The 25,595-nt window shown below is 40.1% G+C and overlaps 2 protein-coding genes across 2 annotated transcripts in view; one reads left to right on the top strand and one right to left on the bottom strand.

Annotated features, from left to right (window-relative positions):
* Positions 1-330: 330 nt before the first annotated feature.
* TDP2 (tyrosyl-DNA phosphodiesterase 2) lies at positions 331-18,153 on the bottom strand. The gene is made up of 7 exons (XM_012458524.3): positions 17,940-18,153; positions 17,769-17,854; positions 10,033-10,206; positions 8,660-8,751; positions 5,563-5,681; positions 3,817-3,987; positions 331-1,461 (listed from the first exon to the last, which is right to left on the bottom strand). Exons 1-7 carry the CDS (start codon positions 18,102-18,104, stop codon positions 1,180-1,182), a joined length of 1,089 nt encoding a protein of 362 aa, XP_012313947.2. The 5' UTR covers positions 18,105-18,153; the 3' UTR covers positions 331-1,179.
* Positions 18,154-18,344: 191 nt separating this feature from the next.
* The window catches only part of ACOT13 (acyl-CoA thioesterase 13), a 42,830-nt gene continuing 35,579 nt past the window's right edge, over positions 18,345-25,595 (top strand). Inside the window, exon 1 of the mRNA XM_012458526.3 lies at positions 18,345-18,563. Coding sequence (XP_012313949.1) covers positions 18,483-18,563 — 81 coding nt within the window. The 5' untranslated portion in view covers positions 18,345-18,482. The remainder of the gene's footprint in view (positions 18,564-25,595) is intronic.

Consider the following 25,595-nt stretch of genomic DNA (forward strand, 5'->3'; position numbering starts at 1 on the left):
TGAACTATTGTATTACCTCTATGATGTATGCTACTCAACTATGAACATCTGTTCTCATTTTTTATTTTTAATGATTAATGTTTAACTCTTTCTCGTCACTACAAAGGGAACATTACATACAAATGTCTTTTTTTAGGTGTTTAAATTTCGGCACTCCTGATATAAATAAGGTTCTGTTACGTCTATTTATTCTCCCTTGCTTTCTTTTTTTCATACACGGGAAGCAGATATATTCTTGGTAATTCTTGGTGGAATGAGAAGAAAATGTAAATCTGTTTTCTTCCACACAAAGAGGAAGAAGCAGCTACAAAGAGGAAGAACCAGAAGCAATTAGCAGGTAAAAAATTTAATCTCATCATGGACACAAAAACATACTAAACCAAACTATAAACAAATACAATTATTTATTTAAATTTCTCTTGTGGGGAAAATATTTTTCTTTAAAGCACACTTAAAAGTAATTTGCATTTAGTTCCTGTAAAACATTTCCATTTTCCAATTAGCCACACTAAAAGGCTATATATCTTCATGCATTTATTTTTCTGTTAGAAAAATGTTCCATGGTGCTATCCAACTGATTTTAACCATCATCAAGCCTAACTTTGCCTCCGTTGGCAACATGACTAGAAACATTAATCACAAAGTACTAAGGAATTTTAAGCCATAGGTTTCAATTATAGCTTGCCAATTATGTAGTTAGCTAACAAAAATCACGTCTGATATGGAATAGCAGTCATCTACTTAACTGCAGATAATCATACTTTTTCATTTAAGATTATCTGAACTTATGAAATAAAGGATCCAGTCCCAAGAACTCAATAATATCTTATGTTTTCTTTTGAAGACATATTTTAAATATTAACGAATTCAGTGCCTGGATGGAAAAATATCAACATTAGCCCAGAGACAATGTGGTCCCTGTTTGGAATCTAGCTGGCAGCTACAAGCACTGTTAAAAACTTTGACAGGCTCTATGCTCTTTATTAAATGGACTCACATCCTGAACACAGGAATGCATTCATTTAAATAAACATTAATCTTTAATGTTGAATTCTGAAAACAAACACAAATCATAGTTGGTTTTTCTGTGACAATGATCTAGTACTTATTTCCTCCACATTAAACGTACCTTTCCAGAAGGTGGAATTATATCTGCAAAAATCACATTTGAAAACCATTTTACAATATTATATCTAAGTTGCACAGAAGACCCCAGTGATCACTAGGAAATCTACCACAGTCCAGTTTTTCCAATCCAAGAAGGTCCAAACTTCGGGGAATAATGTGTCCCTCTTCTGCTGCTGCTCTGAAAAATATTCGATCAAAACGAAGCTTACATGCAGCAGTTATTCCAAGATTAGAGTTCATTTGTGTATCCCATGTATACTGGCAATGTTTAGGTTTGCCCAAAAACTCCCAGACATCCACGATGTTGTTGGGTAAACCACCACATTTGGTAACCTGAAAAGAAAAAGAATATTATTACGATAGACATAGCCTTTTCCCCACTACCTAAAAAAAAAATCCAAAAAAGGTGTTTTTGCTATTATTTGCTATACCGTGTCTGAGTGCAATATTCAAACCAGAATCTCAGAAATTATTAATGCACAAATGCAAAATAACTAGATACTTTATAAAAATTATTATGCTGCATAGTAGTAAGAAGGTAATATAAAAATATCAAGACAGCCAGAGAGGCCAGAGAGGTTTGGAATTTGCCCCTTCTCTTCTGCTGTAAGTAGCTTCCTAACTTTGGGCGTCAGATAAAACTTAGAAGCCTGAACATACATGGCCTGTTACTGCTGTTACCTGTTTTTAAAAACTGAAGTCAAGTAAAAAGAAGGAAAACTGCCACTCTGCTTCAGTCTACAACTTTAGAGGTAAAGCATTTATATGATCTGATAACGTCAACTGCCTTCAGTTTTATTGGAAATTTATTAATAATATTAATTCTCTGTTCACTCATTCACACTCCAGGATTTTTTTAAAAAATGTGTATGGTAACATATACACAATATAAGATTTATCGTTTTAGCAAAAAAAAAAAAAAAATTTTTTTTTGAGATGGATTCTCACTCTGTTGCCCAGGCTGGAGTTCAGTGGTGCAATCTCAGTTCACTACAGCTTCTGCCTCCCAGGTTCAAGCAATTCTAGTGCCTCAGCCTCCTGCCAAGCTGGGATTACAGACATGTGCCACCATGCCCAGCTAATTTCTATATTTTTAGTAGAGATGGAGTTTCACCGTGTTGGCCAGGCTGGTCTCAAACTCCTGGACTCAAGTGATCTTCCCACCTTGGCCTCCTAAAGTGCTAGGATTACAGGTATGAGCCACCATGCCTAGCCATTTTAACAATTTTTAAGTGTACAGTGATATAGCATTAAGTACATTTACATAATTATACAACCGTGACCATCATCCATCTCCAGAACCTTTTCATCTTCCCCAACTGAAACTCTGTATCCATTAAACACTAATTCGCCATTCCCATATTCCCTGGCAGACACCATCCTAATTTCTGTCTCTCTAAATTTGACCAGTTTTGGATATTCATATAGGAGGAATCACATAATATCTTTTCCTTTTTGGACTGACTTCATTCACTCAGCATAATATCTTTTAAGATTTACCCATGGCTGGGTGCGTTGGCTCACGCCTGTAATCCCAGCACTTTGGGAGGCCAAGGTGGGCGGATCACGGGGTCAAGAGATTGAGACCATCGTGGCCAACATGGTGAAACCCCGTCTCTACTAAAAGTACAAAAAATTAGCCGCGTGTGGTGGTGCGTGCCTGTAGTCCCAGCTACTCGGAAGGCTGAGGCAGGAGAATTGCTTGAAACCAGAAAACGGAAGTTGCAGTGAGCCAGGATCGCGCCACTGCACTCTAGCCTGGTAATAGAGGGAGACTCTGTCTAAAAAAAAAAAAAAAAAAATTCACCCATATTGTAGCATGTGTCAAAGTTTCTTCCTTTTTAAGTCTGAATAATATTTCACTGTATGCATATAGCACAGTTTGTTTATTCATCTGTCAGTGATACTTGGGCTGCTCCCACCTTTTAGCTATTGTGAAGAACACTGCTGTGAACATGCATAGGTACACAAATATCTGTTCAAATACCTGCTTTCACTTCTTTTGGGTACATACACCTAGAAGTGTGATTGATGTATCACACAATAATTCTACGTTTAATTTTTTAAGGTCCTGAAAAATTCCACTGTGTCTCAACTTAACTATAATAGGCAGAGAGAAAAAGACTTTGTTTCAGACCTGGAGATATGGGCATGGTGGTGGCAGGAAAAGTGTGTAAAAAAGGCTAATATGCCAAGAAAGAAAAGGAAACCTCACAAGGAAGAGCGTTATGGACAATCATCATGGTCAAATCTTTCTGTTATTCTCATCTTGCAACTAGGAATACTGCAAACCTCACAAGAAAGAGAGTTATGGACAATCATCATGGTCAAATCTTTCTGTTATTTTCATTTTGCAACTAGGAATACTGCAAAGAAACAACCTTTTCTAAACTCTTCTAAAATCATTTTCTCTTTCTAATCCTGTGTGTGTGTGTGTGTGTGTGTGTGTGTGTGTGTGTTGTTTTGCATTGTCTATTTCTCATGCACAGTTTTATTTTTCTCCAAAAAGAGCCCCTTCTACCTCTAGGCATACAGCATAGGCTAAACAAGTATTTGCTGATTTGCAAGGTCACTTAAGACATTTTGAGTGACTAAAGGTCCTACTTTTAACAGCTTTAGTTAAAGGAACCTAAATTAGTTTCCATAGCAATAATCTGTCCTCAAACATCGAACTGAGTTTGTACTCACCTCTTGATCCCTTAGGTTTGTATCTCCTGCAAATATAACTGTTGCTGACTCTGGAGCCTCTTGCATTTTCTTTAAAACTATTTTTAACTGATTCATTCGTTCCTTAGCATGCCCTTTGGTGCTCTCCAAATGGGATGTCATAAGACAAAGCTCATTTCCTGACACATTCACCTGCAACAGGACAAATACCTAGTTAATAAAATTGTCCGCTGACTATTAATACTGACCTTTGGTAACAAAATCAGCAGACTGATCTACCAATTGGTATATATTTACTAACTGAAACTGTGTAATCAGCACTGTGTCTATCCCTCTGGATCAAAAGAAGTATTAAAGTACTAACCCTGCCCCAAAAGAAGACTGTTCAGCAAGTACAACCTACCCCCAGATGTCACCTCCACTGTGAACCTTTCCCCAGTGTCCCCAGGCCTTTTCCCAGGGTCCCCAATGGCTCCCTCCTCAATATACCTAGAGCATGCTGAATAGACTGTTTTAAAGCCCCTTAGACTAAATTAAAAGGATAATTATTTCCCTCCTACAAAGCCATAAGTCATTTGCAAAGCAGAGATGATTCTTATTTATTGCTGTATTATTAAGGGCCTGGCTGGCATATAGGTATTCCAAAAGTCAGTTAATTGAATGAATGAGAATCATTTACCATTTGCAATTAAGACACGAACAAGATACAATCTGTCATTATACTAAGTGCCTGCAGAATCAAAGCTAATTCTTTCATATTGGTATGCTCTTCTATCATTTGGAGCCTACCACCTACTTCTCAACCTGTCACACTTCCCTCTCCATGGCCCCTACACCCAACTGAATAGAACGCTCACTCATACTCGTATATGTACACCTCTCGCAACTTGCACAAGTTTGCCAATGGTGGTTTCTCTTCCTGGACTCTTCTTAATGTCTATGTTCACATATTTTTCAGGGTTCAATTCAAATACCATCACCTCTATAAAACCCTCACTAAACAATCTGGCTAAAAGTCATCTCTCCTTTCTCTAAACTTCCATACATCATTTATGCCTTTCCTATGTTTTAGTTACTATATATACACTCTCCCTTACTTATCTATAAACTATATGAGAGCAAGATCTATTTTTCATTTTTTAAGTCTCATAGAATACAATATAGTAGCATATACAGATGAGAAAGTAAAAACATTACTTTAGGAAGCGAATGTGGAATGTTAGCAAACTCTCAATAATTTTCTTTTTTTTTTTTTTTTTTTGTGACAGAGTCTTGCTCTGTCACCTAGGCCTGAGTGCAGTGGCGTGATCTTGGCTTACTGCAACCTCCACCTCCCAGGTTCAAGTGATTCTTCTGCCTCAGCCTCCCGAGTGGCTGGGACGACAGCCATGCCGCTACTCCCAGCTAATTTTTGTATTTTTTAGTAGAGACAAGGTTTCACCATATTGGCTAGGCTGGTCTGGAACTCCTGACCTCATGATCCACCCTCCTCGGCCTCCCAAAGTGCTGGGATTACAGGTGTGAGCCATTGTGTCTGGCCCAAACTCTCAAATATTGTTAAGAAAACAACAGATTGATAATTCTAAGTCTATTTGCATTTAAAATTTATGTAAAAACTTAATTTTAGAAAGTTTTTAAGACTAAAAGAATCTACATATGTGAAGCAAATTTTTCTCTACAGGCAATGGTTTTAAAAATAACACCACAAAACTATGAAAAAGTCTATTCCTTTTTTTATAAAACATTCAATTTTTAAAAATTACTCACATGCACACACAAAAGGTTTCTCATCATGTTGGTACTTGGAAAAGGAATAATCTCTTGGCTTTTTAATTTCACTCTTGATTTCTTCAACATTATAGCTGTGAAATATCCTTCTTCATGGCCTACAAATGTTTGTGGATAAGAATTTAGGCTGAGAAGGTCAAGGGTATTTTCAGTTTACCACAAGTTTGCCTATTGAAGATTTTTATAACAAACGGGTAACAGACATTTACATGGATCTAAATCTTCAAAGTAAACTATTATTTCAAAATAGTTCATCATGGCCAAACAAGTCTACCTCCTCCCTCCCAAATTTTAACTAAAAGCTTAGAAGAAATTTAAAAAATAAAGGCACACAAGTGCCAAAAAAAATAATTAATGCTGCCAGTATCAGATGAGAAAACTTGAGAAATTTCTGAACGACACGGAATAGATGAGACAAACTGTGGCCAACTGATATACACTTACTACTTCTCATACTAGAAGTTCCAGAAAAATTATAGTAAATGAATAAAAATATACAAAGATATAAACCTACAAGAATAGAAAATAGGATCAGAGGTGCCGTGATTGAAAGCTTCCAATAATTTTTCAGAAAACAGATGGAGACATGGTAACTGGTTTATCAAAACAGAGGGAAACCACTTAAGTGACTGTGGCAGAGAACCATAGACAGGAAGCAAGCAGATCTGCTCCACCAAAATCTGGAAACACTTAGTATTGAACATAAAGGTACCACAAAAGGTAAGGTGCTGAGCTAAGAAGAGGAGGGCCAGTTCAAGGTCTGGATATGGGGTAAAAAAAACTCCCAGGTTTCCTCAACTCCTCAAAGCTAAGTGACTGGCCCTCTATTAACAGGAAACTACAGTTTTACAGAGAAACTAAATTCTAGAGGCTCCAGAGTCACCAGGCACAGGGAGGGGCGTGTGTGTTAACGCAGGGCTGATAGGGGAATGAGGTGAACAGGGATTAAGTAAAGTGTGCCTGCTTAGCTTCCTTCCCCTGACCTGCTTCCCGAAGGTAGGCAAAACAAGCACACCACCCCAGCCCCAACACCCAGAAGGCAGAAAACTAAATAATTCCTTTTTGGAAAAACAAAACGGCCTCAGATTAAAGGCCTGTATATACCAACACACTGACAATTGTGGGTCTCCCTCAAATAAATAAGCAATTTGCTCCACAATTAATCCCTCATCCCTCTCCAATAAGGTATACTACTTAGCCTAGCTCAGGCATACTAAGCTGTAATCAACATTTTAGTGTCTGGTGTTTAAATGTGAACCAAAAGCCAAGGATCCCTAAATATTTAAGGAACAGGTCTAACATGACATGATGGATACTGCTATGACCTAACATAATCAAAACAAACAGAAGAAAATAAAAACAATGCAGGTAACGAGATTAAAACCTAAAACAAATGAAGAACAAAAAAGATAACATATCTATAAACCAAGAAAAGTATGGTCATAAAGAAGATATTCAGTGAATAGGAGGCCTGGAAAATTAAAATAGTGATATCTATACATCAAGATACTTGCCAAGAAAGTACAACACACAGTCAATTGAGATAGGAAAGTAAGAGAAAGTTAAGAAAATTCAAGGATCAACACAGGAAGTCCACCGTTTAACAGAGGGAGTTCAGAAAAAAGGGAAGAGTAAAAAATTTTAAGGGAGGGAAGAAGAGAGAGGGAGAAAGGAAAGAGAAATAATGAAAAAAATGAAAGGAGAGGCGAGGGGAAGGGTGGGACGGAGGGAGAGAGAAAAGGATTTTCCACAACTCAGGTTTTTCACAACTAAGGTATTCCATATATCCAGATTTAAAGTTCCCACCAAGCATTCAGCACAATAAATTTTAAAAAGACCAAAGAACATGAGGGTTAAAAACAAGACCCTCAAAGCTTCCACAGAGCAGGGAAAAAGAAAACATTAAGAATTAGAATGGCATCAGCCTTATCATCCATCATCAATAATGGAAACTAGAAGACACTGAAGAATGCCTTAGAATTCTGAAGGAAAACATCTATTTACCCAGATATCTATCTTCAGTCAAACTATCAAGAACCACAATGCTACAACACAGGCATTTTCTACTATGCTGGGATTCAAAAACTTCACTAACCATGCACTACTTCTTAGAAAGTAATAAGAGAAGGTGTTCCAATAAAATTAGTAAGTAAACCAAGAAGGAAGCATGGAAATCAGAAATCCTAAAAGAATCCCCAAGAGAATACAGAAAAGTTTCATAAAGAGAGACACACAGATGGAGAGAGAAGCCTCTCCTTAGTAATTCTTGATTAAGGAGTCAACTGAAATTAAAAATCACACACTATATAAAAATGAACGTCAGAGAAAACACTACACAGTTGACCCCTGAAAAACACAGGTTTGAACTTCAAGGGTCCTTTATACAGATATTTTTCAATAATAAATACAGTTGGTCCTCTGTATCTGGGGGTTCTGCATCCATAACCAAATGTGGGTTGAAAATACAGTATTCCCAGACGCGAAACCTGCAGATATGGAGTGCTCACTTTTCACATAGGTGGGTTCTGCAGGGCAGACTGAGGAACCTGAGTATGTGTGAATTTTGGTATCCATTGAGGAACCCTAGAACCAATCCCCTGAGGATACCTAGGAAAGACTGTATATGAAAATCACGAGATGTGGCCAAAGTAGTATTTTAAATATATTTAGCAAAAACAAAATAGATGGAAAATTTAAAAACTAAATTATTCAGGGCAAAAAAAGTCAAAAAGAACAACAAAATGAATTATAAAATAAAGATTTTTTGAAAAAGCATAACCACAATATAATTATTCCACTTAAAACTTGTAACAACTGATTTTCACCAAAAGTATTCAGTTTCTCAAATTTTAGTAATTTATATTTTCCTGAAAAATCATCCATTTCAACCACCTTTTCACACTTATTAAGTTGTATGAAATATTCTCCTATACTTCTTGTAGTATCCTGTGTCTTGCTTAGTTTTCTCAAACTTATTTATTTGTGCTTTTTCTTCTCTATGTTCCAATAGACTAACTTTGATTTATTTTTCACTAATCTGTTTTTCAAAGACAAGTTAAACAACAAAAATTGTTACCTGTAATAATCTCATAATTTTTTGCTCTCTTCTTTAGGTAGCTACAATATGGGGGAATAACTTCCTGTAGAAACATCACATCTGGGCTGTACCTAATGAAAAACATCAATTTATGACAAATACCAAGTATACCATTTCATTTTCAGCTACCTAAATGAAGGAAATTCCACAACATACCAAAAACAAAAAACTATTATCCTCTAGGGCACCTAATATTGAGTGTTTATGCTGATCTTTGATAATTATAAAATGAGAAAGATCTGTGCTTTTTTTTTTTTTTGAGACAGAGTCTCACTCTGTTGCCCAGGCAGGAGGGCAGTGGCGCAATTTCAGCTCATTGCAACCTCCATCTCCCAGGTTCAAGTGATTCTCCTCCCTCAGCCTCCCGAGTATCTGGGACTACAGGCACACGCCACGATGCCCAACCCATTTTTTTTTTTTTGTATTTTTAGTAGAGACAGGGTTTTACAATGTTGGCCAGGATGGTCTCAATCTCTTAACCTGGTGATTCGCCTGTCTCAGCCTCCCAAAGTGCTGGGATCACAGAGGTGAGCCACCGCACCCAGCCCTGTGCTATTAATGTAATACTATAAGAAACTTATTTTTAAAAACCAGAATAACTGACAATAGAAACCACTATATTGAGAGACTGCAATGGTCCTACACACTAATAGATGCTTTCAACGTTTCTTTCAATCTTCTTAAAGCAGTTATTATCTACAATGAAGAAAACTGACCACCAGAGAACTTAAGTGATTTGCCCAAGGTCACAGAGCCAGTATGGGGGCACAAATAGAATCTTTTTGGTAGTTTTAATTTCACAGTTATTATAAACGAAGTTTAAGAAGAAAACAGTACTAAAAGGCTTCTAACAAAAATTAGTGTTTCCTCTTTGCTGCAGCCTGCAATACTGCTCTCTCAGAGGCAATCACCTCAATTTCTTTCAGATATTTCTTCTCAGAGCTGAACATTGAACTTAGGTCTTTTTTTTTTTTTTTTGAGGTGGAGTCTCGCTCTGTCACCAGGCTAGAGCGAGACTGGAATGATCTCGAGTCACTGCAACTTCCACCTTCCAGGTTCAAGCAATTCTCCTGCCCTAGCCTCCCGAGTAGCTGGGATTACAGGTGTGTGCCACCATGCCTGGCTAATTTTTCTATTTTTTTTAGTAGAGACAGGGTTTCACCATGTTGGCCAGGATAGAATTTATCTCCTGACCTTGTCATCTACCCACCTTGGCCTCCCAAAGTGCTGATTACAGGCTGAGCCACCACGCCAGGCCGAACTTAGGTTTAATTCTAAAGCTCATAACCTTAAACTGTTACTTTGTTTATATGTAAGACACATTACTATTAAAGAGAAGGGATAATACTTACAAAACTAAATAGGAACACACCCCTCGAGCCCTCTCTGCCAGATTGTTTAGATCTAATCCATCAATATTCCAGGTAATAAAAGAGAACATGCTGCCATTTTCTTGCTGAGTATCTTCAGATGGGCTGATTTCAGAACTGGTGGAATCAGCTGTTTCTTCATTGGTTAGGTCAACACTGGCAAGACAGGAATGAAACACAGCTTTGCAAATAATCTATAAACTGATTAAGAATTATTTTGTATTTGTAGCCCTCATTTTACAGACAAATTTTAACAGAGCCCTAAAAGTGACACTGTCCTCACAGGGTTAACAAGAATTACATGCCAGGTTCCAGATAAAAATATAATTCAGCATTAATCTTGCTTAACTTTGGCCCATAGCACTTTCATCCCATAGCACTACATACTGACCAGCTGCATCCTCATGGTTCCTAAGGGTAGGATCTCTGACATCAGAATCATAAGGCTTTTGTTTAAGAATTGCTTAAGATGGGCTGGGAGCAGTGGCTCACGCCTGTAATCCCAGCACTTTGGGAGGCCGAGGAGCGTGGATCACCTGAGGTCAGGAGTTCGAAACCAGCCTGTCCCACATGGCAAAACCCCATCTCTACTTAAAATACAAAATTAGCTGGGCATGGTGGTACATGCCTGTAATCCCAGCTACTCGAGGGGTGGGAGTGCTGAGGCAGGAGAATCGCTTGAACCTGGGACGTGGAGGTTGTAGTAAGCCAAGATCGTGCCACAGCACTCCAGCCTAGGCAACAAGAGCAAAACTCCATCTCCAAAAAAAAAAAAGAATTGCTTAAGATGTTTTTCAGACCCTGAATTCCAGCAGAAAGCTGACACCAACCAGTTTGCAGACACCCCCAGAAGAACAGTATCAGCATGGGAATGCAGTTTCTTCATCCCCAGATCCTATGACCTCATCGCTGCACTCTGACCAACCAACAATCCTCACACCTTGGTCCACTCCAAACCCTTTAAAGTCTCAAGCTCCAAACTTCTCAAGGAGAATTTGGTCTCCTGGTTTGGCAGCCTTCAAATAAATTTTTTTTCTGCTGCAACACTTGGTGTGTCAGGGCATTGACAAGCTGTGCCCAACGACCTTGGGCACACGTCCAGCAGGCAGTCAGCACCTCCTGAGGGTGTGTCACAGGCGCACCCTTAACCTTGGCAAAATAAACTTTCTAAATTCATTTAGACCTGTCTCAGATACTTTTGGGTTCATAGATACGATTCTTATTGCACTGTCCAAATGTTTGCTCACTTAGGCAGTCACAGGCAACTCAATATCCTTCAATGACATGTGTCACTAAAATAACTGTATAAACTATGATCCCAAATTAGACTCAGAAATGTAAGATTTCTAAATCTTTTTGAAATCATTTTAAATCATATTTTAAATAAGACCTCACTGTGGCAGATAAATAACAACTGCACATTCTTTGCTACCCTTCCCCTTTGAATCTGGGCCTTAGTGGCTTTCTTAATACAGGGAGAGCATATTCCAGACTTTTGAGGCTAGGCCTTAAGATAACCTGCCACTTCCATTCAAGCCCTTTGGAACACTCCCTCCAGGAGCCCTGGAACTGCCACGTAAAAAGTCCAACCACCCTGAGACTGCCACACTGGAGAGGACAAAGGCATGTGCTTCAGTCCATAGTCTTGACTACACCATCCACCAATTGCTCCCCCAACCAATGCCCCGACATATGAGTGGACAAACAGTATTAAAAGGCGACAACTAAGCATTTATAAACTATTCATACATTTTAAAAATAGGCAGGCTGCAGTGTCTCACACCCATAATTCCAACGCTTTTGGGAGGCCAAGATGGGCAGATCACGAGGTCAGGAGTTCGAGACCAGCCTGACCGGCATGGTGAAACCCTGACTCTACCAAAAATACAAAAATTAGCCAGGCATGGTGGTGCACGCCTGCAATCCCAGCTACTCAAGGAGGCTGAGGAAGAAGAATTGCTTAAATCCGGGAGGTGGAAGTTGCAGTGAGCCAAGATCATGCCACTGCACTCCAGCATGGGCAACAAGAGCAAGACTCTGTCTCAAAAAAAAAAAAAAAAAAAAAAAAAAAATTTAAATAGGTGCTTGAATTTATAATTTTAATGCCAACATTTTAACTTTTCTATTTTGAATTTCACTTTTAGCACTACAAAAACAATTTTTTATTTAGTTTAAAAACAAAAAATTCCAATATACCATTCACCCAGATTCCTCCAATGTTAACATTTCTTAAAAATTTTATTTATTTATTTATTTATTTTTAGAGATGGGGTTTCACCATCTTGGCCAGGATGGTCTCGATCTCTTGACCTGGTGATCCACCTGCCTTGGCCTCCCAAAGTGCTGGGATTACAGGCGTGAGCCACCGCGCCAGCCTCCAATGTTAACATTTCACTTAACATTTACTTGCTTTATTCTTTTTATTCTGAACCATGTTTAAATATTTTTGTGTTATTTCCTAAACACGAAGACATACTTAGAGATATATGCATCACATCTGAAGAAGTGTGTTATTAGGTGACTTCATTATTGTGCAAACATCATAGAGAGAATTTACACAAACCTAGATGGTATATAGCCTCCTACACAGCTAGGCTATACGGTCTAGCCTATTGCGCCTATGCTACAAACCTGTACAACTGCTACTATACTGAATACTGTAGGCAACTGTAACAATAACTATTTGTGTATTTTAAAATATCTAATATAGAAAAGGTAGAGCAAAAATTAGAGCAAAAATACAGTAATACAATCTAAAGGGATCATCTTCATTTATGCAGTCTGTTGTCAACTGAGATGTGGTACATATCTGTGCATTCTAGTATAATCGTCAAGTCAGAAGATTATCATTGATATGTATTTTTTACTTTTTTTCTTATTGCTTCCTGCAACTATATTTAATATTATCTAATTTAAAGACCTAGTCAGATCTTGCCAATTGTGCTACTCATGTCCTAATCCAGGATCACATTACAGTTAGATGGCATGTCTCTTTTAATTCAGAAAAGTTCTTTAGTCTTTGTCTCTAATGACTCTGACACTGTTGAAGAGTACAGGACATTTATTTTACAGAATGTCTTTCAGTTTGGGTTTATGTATTCTTATTATTTGATTCGGGTTGTGCATTTTTTGGCAGGAATGTCACAGAAGTGATAGCATGTCCTCCTCCATGCATCCTATCAAGCATCTGATATGGAGCTGTCCCATTCCTGGTGAAGCTAGCTTTGATCACTTGATTAAAGATTTCTCCACCACAAAGTTACGATTTTCCCCGTCAAAATATTTTGTGGGAAAGTACTTTGTGATTATATAAATATACTGTGGTTCACTGAACTTGCCTACTAGTTTTGTTATCTGTTGATGATACCTGCCTGAAATAATTATCAACATGGCAATTCCCAAATGAAGATTTTTCTAATTCTTCATACCTTCTACATTTAACTGTTGGAGTTTTCCTGTAAGGAAAAATATTCCCTTCTCTCTTGAACAACTGTATTTATAACAGCATGGGTTCTTTTCTTCTTTTATGGATTGTATTCTATTCCTACCAAGTATTCTGTTGCTTGGATTACATCAGATTTGATGGGAAATGAGGGTAGGCAGCTTTTAAACTAGGTTGTGTGCCCTTCTGGCATATCAATATTTTCTGGGCACCTCCTTATTTTCTAATACCACAGATACCACAGGCTCATCTTGTACTTTTGTCACTCCTGCTCTGCAATCAGTCATTTCTTTTTAACTTCTTTATTTTTACATTAAACCCCTTCCATTCTACGAAATCAGTTATTTCTAAAAAGCCCTTGCTCCTTTCAGTGAAGAATGGTATTTACAGGCCACGATCTGGGTGCCTTAGGAACTTAATGTCAATTTTGAAGCATAAAGTATTTTGAATTGTCTTCCTTTTACATAAAAATAACCTTCAAGAGCATCAAAAACACCCTGTAAGTTGAAGTGTAAAACTTTCTTATTTTTTTTTATTTTTTAATTCACCCACACCCCAAAACTTTCTTTTGTGAATTTCACCCTGCTCAAAAGTTCTCTTATTAAACAATGAGCTAGCCAGGCGCGGTGGCTCACGCCTATAATCCCAGCACTTTGGGAGGCCAAGGCGGGTGGATCACGAGATCAAGAGATTGAGACCATCCTGGTCAACAAGGTGAAACCCCGTCTCCACTAAAAACACAAAAATTAGCTGGATATGGTGGTGCGCGCCTGTAATCCCAGCTACTCAGGAGGCTGAGGCAGGAGAATTGCCTGAACCTAGGAGGCGGAGGTTGCAGTGAGCCGAGATCACGCCATTGCACTCCAGTCTGGGTAACAACAGCGAAACTCCACCTCAAAAAAAAAAAAAAACCAATGAGCTAATATTAGACTTTTTTCAACATCTTACCACCAGAGAGAGAAAGCCAAATGATTTCATGCCTAATCAAAGATATAATTTCCTTTTCATTGAAAGCATTAAAACCAGAAAGGAAAGATTGTTAACACTTTACTTCTGTTAAATCTTCTATTTCATAATTGCATTTAAAAATATATATTTATTATCAAAGACCAGGTGTTTGTTCATCACATTAGGCCCCTTACCTATCCAGCACATACACTTTTTTCCCCAAGTTTAAAGATGCCCAACTATAACTCAGTCTACCTCATAAAACTGTAAACACAACCCTTACTTTCCTCAATGGGTGGACTGTCATGGGTGATGTATGGGGAGAGCATGATGGTGTCATTAATCATTAATCATAGCTTATACTTACTGGGCTCCATATGCCAGGCACAATTCCAAGTGTTTTACACCTATTGGCTCACTTAATCTTTACAACAACCCCATGAGGAAGGGGCTGCACAGATAAAGAAACCGAAGCAGGGCCGGGCGCAGTGGCTCAAGCCTGTAATCCCAGCACTTTGGGAGGCCGAGGCAGGTGGATCACCTGAGGTGAGGAGTTCAAGACCAGCCTGACCAACACGGTGAAATCCCGTCCCTACTAAAAATACAAAATTAGCCAGGCGTGGTGGCACATGCCTGTAATCCTAGCTACTCAGGAGGCTGAGGCAGGAGAATTGCTTGAACTCGGGAGGCAGAGGTTGCAGTGAGTCAAGATCGCCCCACTGCACTCCAGCCTGGGCAACAAATTCCAAAAGGATATCTCAAAAAAAAAAAAAAGAAAAGAAACTGAAGCAGAGAAAAGTTACACAGTTACTAAATAGCACAGATAGACTTAGAACCTTTGCATTTTGGCTCTGATTCAGTAGGTGTGGGTAAGGCCTAAGATTCTGCATGCCTAACAAACTCCCAAGGAGTGGCATGCTGCTGGTCCAGAGGTCCACACTCTGCCTAACAAGGCTTTGGGACATGGGCTATCAATGCTGGCCTTGCATTAGAATCACTGCACAGCAAAAAAAAAAAAAGCCAATGAGAAATAAATGGGCCCCATTCCAGACTAATTAAATTAGAATCTCCAGGTTTTTTAATTTCCCCAGATAATTCCAATATGCAGCTAAGATTCAGTATAGTTGGCCAGGCGTGGTGGCTCTTGCCTGTAATCCCAGCACTTTGGGAGGCTAAGGCAGGAGAATCACCTGAGGTCAGAGTTTGAGATGAGCCCGGCCAACATGGTGAAAGCCCGTCTCTACGAAAAATACAAAAATTTGCTGGGCGTGGTGGCAGGCGCCTGTAATCCCAGCTAACTGGGAGGCTGAGGCAGGAGAATCCCTTGAACCAAGGAGGCGGAGGTTGCAGTGAGCCGCTTGCACTTCAGCCTGGGTGACAAAGGAAGACTCCTCCTCCTCAAAAAAAAAAAGACTCAGCATAGCTGTTTTAAGAGGATTTCCCTTGTCTCTTATCAGACACTGAAGATAGATTCCAAAGTAGAGGGCTAAATCACTTTTGTGTTCAATTTCAATTTTTGTTGATTGATATCCCAGGAATTCACTGAAGAATTGAGATTCCTGCCCCATTCGTTTAAGACAACCAAAGCCCTTGCTCAGCAGGCTTGAGTGTTTCTGGTCATAAAGTCTTCTAATCAATTTTTTTCTTTTCCTTTCATTTTTGCTAAAGCCAACATCAAAAATCTAATCAGGTCACGCTCTGTGAATACACAGCCCTTAGAAACACCTCGAAGCTTGACTGTTCCCCATTTTTCTCTTTAGCAAACTAAACTTTAAAAGCTAACTCTCATTCATACTTGACCTGAGTTTTCAGAGACAAAAGACCACAGCCTAATCAACACCTTTGCTGTTTTTGCCAATTTACCATCCCGAGGTAAGAGAATCCTAAAAGCCATGCACCACTACTAAGCTTGATCCACATCTTTTCTGAGTGCCTATTCCAGGAAATCCACTTATTTTGTTGCTATTTATTGGTTACAATATGGTCTGTTGCAACCAACAGACATTAACTCAGGTTGGAGTGACCAAAACATGAGAATCTGGAAGAATCTCCACAGGTGCTAAGTTAACATATTACAGTTCCAGCTCCATAGGAAGATTCAGACTTGACTCTCTTGGTACTAATTCTGAAACCAAGGAGAGGATCTGACTGGCCAGTTTGAGCTAGGTAAACACCTCCTAGTCCAACTTGCTCTGGTTAGTAAAACAGGGGAGCCAGAGACAGATCACTGTGGGTGAGTAGACAATTCCCCAATGGCAAGACAGAGAAAGAAACTTAATGAAAACATCTAATCACATCTGTAAGCGAGGTAGCTGAAAAGGCCAAAGGGAAAATACAGTCTCCACTATTAACAGTCAATTTCACAGGCTGTACATAGCTGGGAGAACTTTATACATTCAGTACATATTTATTGGGAGCTTACTATGTGTCAAATGCTGTGTCAGACTTTGGGAAATTAACAATGTATAAAACAGATACTTCTTACTAGACATGCAGTCTAGTAGGAGACATAAAATAATGAATAGCAATTATTATATGGACTAAGTTATTATAACAGGGGTCATGAAGGATGCTATAAGAGTACCCAAAAGAGGAACCTTACCCAGACTTGGGACATCAGGAAAAGCTTCCTGGAGATAAATCATGTTTCAGCTTGGGCCTTTAAGATAAATATTAGCAAGGAAGGAAAGAGAAAAAAATTCCAGGCAGAGGTAATAAAGAACTTTATGAAGGCTCAAAGACAAGAGAAAATGACCCGTTGGCAAAAACAAAGTTTTATATGCCTAGAACCTCGAAAGACAGGTTCCAAGTTGTGGAGCCAAATAGTAGAGGGCCTTGTGAGGCATCTACATTTTTTAAGAGCAGTCGCGCAGGAACTGGGGAGGGGCAATGAAGTAACAGGAGTGGTTGTGCATTAAAAACAACAATAACAACAAAAAAAAACTATTATTCGGGCTGGCCAGCCTAGAGTCCAGAGCAAGTAAACAATACAGGAAGCCAGGAGACTTCCAATTTACCATTCTTCGTCAGAAGATTTTGCCTTCGCTCATTTGTTTTGACCTCTCGCTTACCTATTTCCTACCATTTGAGTCAAAAATTACATTTTCAGCTTTTCCTCCCTGGACTCCAAACAACGTTCGAAGTGATCGTCTAGGGGAGCAAAGCGCTCGATCCGCTGCTGCGGCGCATCTCCGCGCAGCAGCAGCAACGCCGGGCGCTCTGCGTCAGCATCTCCCGCCCAGCTCCAGGGCAGGTCCCAGGACGCGCAGCGCAACCTGGTATCAAACCACCTCCGTCCGGATAGGCTCCCGCTCCCCTCACCACTTACTAGATCTTGGGCTCAGCGGTGGTTTCAGGACGGCGTTCCAAGGCGCTCTCCTCCAGCGGAGGCTCGAAGTAGGAGTTCAGTGCCCTCTGAAAGACAAAGGCACAGGGATGATGTTAGTGCGCTCCGCGGGCCTAGTCAGCGGAGCAGGACGCGATGCCAGCAAAAGCTTACTTCCATCTCCCAGTCGTTCTCGGTCAGGTAGCACTGAGCCACAGCGGAATCGCAGTTCGCGACCGAGGCAAACTCCAAACACAGAAGTCGCCGCTTCTTCACCGCTGGCTCGCCCTCTTCCCCCGCCGCCTCTGTCCCGCCCTCCAGGCAGCTCCCGAGCTCCATCGTTTTACCGCTTCCGCATTGCCCCTTTAAGCGGAACAGGAGGCCCACACCAGGTTCTGCGCAGGCGCCCGCGCTCCGGCGCCCCGCATCAACTGCCCGGCGGGGAAACTTGCTCCGCTCTTCGAGAATAATTAGTGCAGCTGCGCCACAAGCGAACCGCCGAGGAGGTGGGGGCGAAACGCGCGTGCGCGCTCTGTTACTAGGGGGCGGACGACAGTGGCAGGCGGCGCACGTGACGCCCGACCTCTTGCGCGCCTAGTCGGGGAGAAGGGTGTAGGCTCTTCGCCCTCGGTGTCATTCTTCCGTTAACTTCTGGGCTTTCCGGCTCTTCCAAAGTTTGTTCTTGTGCAGAGCCCAAAAGCCGGAAAACCGTCCACGATGAACGGCGTGACTCAGAATCTGCGGGAGGTGGTGAAGGCCTTGGCCAAGACTCGCTGTTTTGATAGAGTTTTGGGAAAGGTATGGGAAGAAAGTTTTGGGAGGCGAAGCCTCGGGTTCTAATGAAGGGAAAGAAAGCACCGTGCTTGCTGCTGTTGTGTGCTTGGAATAATTATCTCCTGTTAGGTTCTGTTCTAGTACACGTGTAAATTCATCTTAGTATTAATGATTACTACTTTAACGGAGCTCCTAAATATGCTGGGTCGAACGCATACGTTCTCTATCTAAACAAAGGTAAGTGTCATGATGACTCGTGGAGACAGAATTCCTCAGTTGTAGAGCTGGAAGGGACTTTGGAGTTGGATACTGCCACAGACAAGCGTCTGCATTCCTCCAGAGAAGAGTTACGAGAAACCTCTACATTTAAGGCACATTATTAATTTTCTAGGCTCTAAAGGATTAGAAGATAAATAATTTCAATAAGGTACAAAAACCAAGTGCTTGGTAGAGTGGTGAATGAAGGGAGAAGCTGTTCCTCCTATTGGTTTGGGAAATTTCTCAAATGCCTGCAACTCCTGAAGAAGTAAGTTAGCCCTTAGGGGAAGACCGAGTCCGTTTTCGAGACCAGCACTCACAAAGCCTGGAGGTGTTTTAAGAGATTCATTTTGGGAAGCAGCGAAGTGCCACAGAGCTAGACAGAATCGTCACTGCCCCTTTCGCTTGAGCTAGGCCGGAGTCAATAGTTTTAAGTGTCCTTGTGTGGAGAGTCTTGATTGCAAATTGTCTAAGTTCTTGGCATTTTAAACAAAGATTTGGACAAAGCACACAGCAAAGTAAGCAAAGAATGAAGCAATGAAAGAACAAAAGCAAGGATTTGTTTGTTTGTTTGTTTACTTAACTTGAGACAGAGTTTCGCTCTCGTCTCGCAGGCTGGAGTGCAGTGGCGCGATCTCGGCTCACTGCAACCTCCGCCTCCCAGGTTCAAGCGATTCTCCTGGCTCAGCCTCTCAAGTAACCAGGATTATAGGCAGGCGCCACCACATCTAACTAATTGTGTATTTTTGGTAGAGAGAAGGTTTCTTTTTTTTTTTATTTTTTATTTTATAAAACACTCATGTGGAGTATTTCTTACCTCATACATACATGCTAGTGAATTAAAATTTGATTTATCCTAGCTGTGAACAGAAGTTAATTTTCTAATGGTAAATTGGCTTAATGGGAAAGAAATTATCCTGGCATTAATTTCATTGCTTCTGCCATACTGCGATTTGCATTTCCAGCAATAGTAGAATTTTTCTAAAAGTGTAATCTCTGAATCATGAAATATATGTAGTTACCAAATCTCAGTGCTTTAATATTCAAAGATCATAAAAAATACATAGCTGTAACTTATGAAGTGGCTACTGTATAAGACTGGGCAAGATAATATATCTCATGAACTCTTAGCCTGGGGGAAATTCAATACCTGTTTTGACAAAAGATAAAAGAATGCATATGTGAATATCTGTCCATCAGCATTGTTGAGGTATTCTTTTTATTTTTTATTTTTTTTTATTTAGAAAGAAAGAAAAAAAGAATGAAGAAGAGGAGGAAAAAGGAAGAGAAAGAGAGAGAGAGAATGGGAGTATTGCTTTCTTGCCCAGGCTAGAATGCAGTTTAGTAATGGGTATTGAAAACCTCTTTTATACAAATAATTATACTTGATGTAGACAGGAAGGAATAAGGGAAGAAAATTACAAACAAGCAGCCAACCAATATTTCATTTAAACCTATGAAATGCTATGCGATTACTGAGGAGTGATTTACTTGCAATTATGTAGTCACTTTTGGAATAGGTGTGATATGGTACTAATAAGAATGTATGTTTTGTGTATTTGAAGTGGAGAGTTCTATAAATGTTTATAAAGTTTACTTGTTCCGAGTCTTAGTTCAAGTCCTGGATGTCCTTGTTAATTTTCTGTCTCGTTGATCTATAAAATCGTTAGCTCTTCTTGTTACATTGATCCTTTTGCCATTATGTAATGTCCTTCTTTGCCTCTTTTGATCTTTGTTGCTTTAAAGTCTACTTTATCAGAGGTGAGAATTGCATCTCCTGCTTTTTGTTTATTTGTTTATTTTTACTCTCTGTTTGGTTGATAAATCTTCCTCCTTCTCTTTGAGTCTTTGTGTATCGTTGCATGAGAGATGGGTCTGGATGCAGCATACCGATGGGTTTTGGCTTTTTATCCAATTAGAATATATATAACTTTAATACTGGCATTTGATGCTAGCTGGCTGTTTTGCCCGTTAGTTAGTGTAAAATTTTCATTGTGTTAATGCTCTTTGCTTTTTGATATATTTTTGGAAAGGCTGATATTGGTTGTTCCTTTATATGTATAGTACTTCTTTCAGAAGCTCTTGTAAAGCAGGCCTGGTGGTGGTGAACTCTCTAAGTACTTGTTTGTTCACAAAAGATTTAATTTTTCCTTCGATTATAAAGCTTAGTTTGGCTGGATATGAAATTCTGGGTTGAAAGTTCTTTTCTTTAAGGATGTTAAATATTGGTCCCCACTCTTTTCTGGCTTGTAGGGTTTCTGCAGAGAGATCTGCTGTAAGTCTGATAGGTTTCCCTTTATGGGTAACCTGACCTTTCTCTCTGGCTGCCCTTAGTATTTTCTCCTTCATTTCAACCATAATAAATCTGGCGATTATGTGCCTTGGGGTTGGTCTTCTTGAAGAATATCTTTGTGGTGTTCTCTGTATTACCTGGAGTTGAATATTACTCTGCCTTGCCAGGTTGGGAAAGTTTTCCTGAATGATATCCTAAAGAGTATTTTCCAACTTGGATTCATTCTCTTTGTCACATTCAGGTACACCTATCAAACGTAAATTAGGCCTTTTCACATAGTCCCATGTTTCCTGGAGACTTTGCTCATTCCTTTTTATCCTTTTTTCTCCAATCTTGTCTTCTCATTTCATTTCACTCAGCTGGTCCTCGACATCTGATATCCTTTCTTCTACTTGATCAATTCGACTGTTTAAACTTGTGCATACTTTGTGAAGTTCTCGTGTTGTGTTTTTCAGCTCCATCAATTCACTTAATATCCTCTCTAAATTGTCCATTCTCGTTAACATTTTGTCAAACTTTTTTTCAAGGGTCTTAGTTTCTTTGCATTGGGTTAGAACAAGTTCTTTTAATTCACAGAAGTTTCTTATCATCCACCTTTTGAAACCTGCTGCTGTTATTGGAACACACTCGTTCTCCATTAAGCCTTGTTCTGTTACTGACGAGGAATTGCAATCCCCTGTAGAGGGAGAGGCATTCTGATTTTGAGTATTCTCTGCCTTTTTAGGCTGGTTTCTTCCCTTTATTATATATTTATCCCTCTGTCTTCTTTGTAATTACCGACTTTCTAACTAGGTCTCTGCACAGACATCCAACTTGTTGATTCCCAGCGCCGAAATCTGAGCAATCCACTGCGCCGGCCAAAACAGCGGTGTTAAGATTGATGGTGCTTTTCTGCCCGGGAATCTCCGGACTCTGCACCAAGAACTGCCGCACTAAGGCGCCAGCAAAACTGCCGCGCCGGCCACAAGAGTCGCCCTGGCGACCCGTGGGGCTCGTCCGCTGGAAATCTCTTGGTCTGTGAGCAACAAATATTCGTCTGAAAGTGTGGTGTCCTCTCGTTCTTTGCGCTTTCAGTGGGAACTACGAGCCCAAGCTGCTAGTGATCAGCCATCTTGGATCTCTCTCCTCTTTTTATTGAGAGGAGGTTTCATCTGTTGGTCATGCTGATGTCAAATTGCTGACGTCAGGTAATCCACCTGCCTCAGCCTCCTGAAGTGCTGGGATTACAGGCGTGAGCCACCATCCCGGCCAAAAGCAGAGATTTATTGAAAATGAAAGTACACTGCAGGCTGGGCGCGGTGGCTCGCCACTGTGATCCCAGCACTTTGGGAGGCCGAGGTGGGCGGATCGGAAAGTCAGGAATTCGACACCAGTCTGGCCAACATGGTGAAACCCCGTCTACTAAAAATACAAAACTTAGCTGGGCTTGGTGGTGCATATCTATAATCCCAGCTACTTGGGAGGTTGAGGCAGGAGAATTGCTTGAACCTGGCAGGCTGAGTTTGCAGTGAGCTGAGATCACGCCACTGCACTCCGGCTCTGGGCAACAAATCAAGACTCCATCTGGGGAGGTTGGGGAGTGGCGGGGTGGGAGAGCGGTGGAGGAAGGAAAGTCCATTCCAGTGTGGGAGCAGGGCGAGCAGCGGCTCAAGAGCCCTAATACCACGTAAAGACTTCTCATTGGCCACTTGGTGGTCACCTCATATAAATGAAGTGGTGACCTGCAATTGATTGTGGAAAGCAATCCTCAGAGGCTAAAGTGAAGTTACAAAGTTGGACTTCTGTGCAAACAAAGACTTGACCTGCAATCAGAGGCTGAAGTGAAGTGAAGCAGTTACACTCGTTAGGTCTGATTGGTTGCAAAAAGCATAATTTTTTTTAATAAGGGCTAACTACTTATTAGCATAATTTTGCTTTTTGCAACCAATCAGAGGTACTTTAAGTTTCCCATCTGCCACGCAGAAAAGGTGGGGGTTTGCGAAAAGGGAGTAGCCTCTGGTACTTTTGTTACCTACTGTGGAAAGTTAGGGTTCTCCTTTCAATTTAGTTCTAGGAAGTTGCAGTAAAGGCCCTAGATTCCCTGCCTCCAGACCCTATTCTCCTGCCTCACTTGTAAAAAACTCATGTTCCGTAAGAAGCATTTATAAAGAAACCTTGTGAACCCCAAAAATTTGAGGCAGGTCTCAGTTAATTTACGAAGTTTATTTTGCCAAGGTTGAGGTCGTGCACAGTGACACAGTCTCAAGAGGTTCTAGCAACATGTGCCCAAGGTGGTCAGAGCACAGCTTGGTTTTATACATTTTAGGGAGATATGAGACATCAATCAGTATGTGTAAAATGAACACTGGTTTGGTCCAGAAAAGGCAGGACAACTTGAAGCAGGAAGGGGCTTGCAGGTCACAGGTAGGTGGGAGACAAATGGTGGCATTCTTTTGAGTTTCTGATTCACATTTCCAAAGGAGGCAGTCAGATACACTTATCTCAGTGAGTAGAGGGATGACTTTGAATAGAACCAGAAGCAGGTTTCCCATAAGCAGTTCCAAGCTGGAATTTAGTGATTTTGGGGCTTAAGATATTTTCCTTTACATTTGCACCCTTTGTAAAAATCCTTTGGAGAATGCATTTTAGAGGAAAAATGAGTCTTTGGTCCCAGATTTAATCTGATCACTCATGGCTAGGATAGTTTATTCCTAGAAAGGTAGGTCCTGTGTTATTAGGAAAGCTAATTTTTAGAAGGCTGGGAAGTCTCATGTCCTGTGAAGAGAAAATAAGAGGAGGAAAGGAGAAAAACAAAAGAACAATCCTGGAAAATCTATATAGGCCACATTATTTTGAAGTCCATATATCAGTTGACTGGTATGAAAGTGGCTTATGTATGTAAATAGATTGCTGTTATTTTCTTCTGAAGTTTAAGTTGTCTAGCTTCAGTTTGCAGGGCTTTACGAAAGCACAGCTAAGTTTTCCATGATTTCAAATTAGGAAACAAGGAAAAGAACAAAGAAAAAATTAAAAATATTATTTGGGAGACTTGTAGCCAAGAAAAATTAGAATTCAGCCCAAACTGTAGAAAATAATAAAAATTGAAAAACATTAAGCAAGACTAGAAGCTAACAATAGGTGGACTATAGCTTTTGAAACATAATTTTTCTCTCTCCAATTTCCCATTTTTACTAAAGACAAATCATGGTAGGACTGATTTGCTTTATTTTACTTGGCCAGATTATTTGTATAAAGTGCAGCAAGAATAATTATTTCTCACACAGTCTTTTTAAAATTGGCTTTGACAGACCTTTGTTCCATAGAAGGAATGAATCTCAGATAAAACTTTTTAAAGCCAAGCCCAGTCATTGATTTGTACCATGAAGTACCTGTGAGTTTGGTGAATGTCCTCTCCTCTTGGTGTTCCATGATAAACCTGGACCTGTCAGAAAATGTTATTCTTTATTTACTATGGGTCAGAAACCCTGTACAGGGACTATGTTAAAGTATGAGGCCAGTTTTCCCAAGGGCTCTTATTGGCTCCATATGTCAACTTTGATTTCTTAAAGGAAAGCACACTGTTCTAGTCAAAGCCTTGGTAAAATAATGTTTCTCCAGTTGTGTCCTTTTACAAATGAAAACAGATTCTTACTGCACTTACACAAATAACTGTATTGCCACAAGTTAAGAATACTTACAAATAGTTTCCAAATGCTGGAGAAATCAGGTAGAAAGAAAGAAATATGCTCTAGATATTCATAGGAGTATACTATTTTTTTTTTTTTTTTGAAACAGAGTCTCACTCTGTCACCCAGGCTGGAGTGCAGTGGCATGATCTTGGCCCACTGCAACCTCCACCTCCTGGGTTCAAGTGATTCTCCTGCCTCAGCCTCCTGAGTCACTGGGACTATGGGCACATGCAACCACATCTGGCTAATTTTTTGTATATTTAGTAGAGATGGAGTTTTACTGTGTTAGCCAGGATGGTCTCAATCTCCTGACATTGTGATCTGCCTGCCTCAGCCTCTCAAAGTGCTTGGATTACAGCTGGGATTACAGGCATGAGCCGTTGTGCCTGGCCTTTTTTTTTTTTTTTGAGATGTTGTTTTGCTCTTGTTGCCCAAGCTGGAGTGCAATGGCACCATCTCGGTGCACTGCAACCTCCACCTCATGGGTTCAACTATTCTTCTGCCTCAGCCTCCTGAGTAGCTTGGACTACAGGCACACACGACCACACCTGGCTGATTTTTGTATTTTTAGTAGAGATGGGGTGTCACTGTGTTGGCCAGGCTGGGCTCGAACTCCTGACCTCAGGAGATCCACCTGTCTCAGCTTCCCAAAGTGCTGGGATTACAGGCATGAGCCACCATGCCTGGCTTGGAGTATACTAAATTGTTAAAAGCTGTCAATAGCTCAAAAGAAAATTTTCAAGACTCTGAAAAACAAAGCAAAAAATCAACAACGTTCTAGGCAAAAAGTCAAAAAGATTAGTTCAGTATGTGTAGCTAATTCCTGTTCTACCTGCT

Source organism: Aotus nancymaae, unplaced genomic scaffold (assembly GCF_030222135.1).
Source record: "Aotus nancymaae isolate 86718 unplaced genomic scaffold, 86718_ANA_hifiasm-v0.15.2.pri h1tg000051l, whole genome shotgun sequence".
NCBI classification, from domain to species: Eukaryota; Metazoa; Chordata; class Mammalia; order Primates; family Aotidae; genus Aotus; species Aotus nancymaae.

Coding starts and splice junctions, on each gene's coding strand:
- TDP2 (XM_012458524.3), bottom strand. CDS start 18,104: ATGGAGCTCGGGAGCTGCCTGGAGGGCGGGACAGAGGCGGCGGGGGAA. Junction 3,988..5,562: donor GAAACCTTTTGTGTGTGCAT/GTGAGTAATTTT, acceptor GTCCTGTTGCAG/GTGAATGTGTCAGGAAATGA. Junction 1,462..3,816: donor CAAACCTAAGGGATCAAGAG/GTGAGTACAAAC, acceptor TTTTCTTTTCAG/GTTACCAAATGTGGTGGTTT.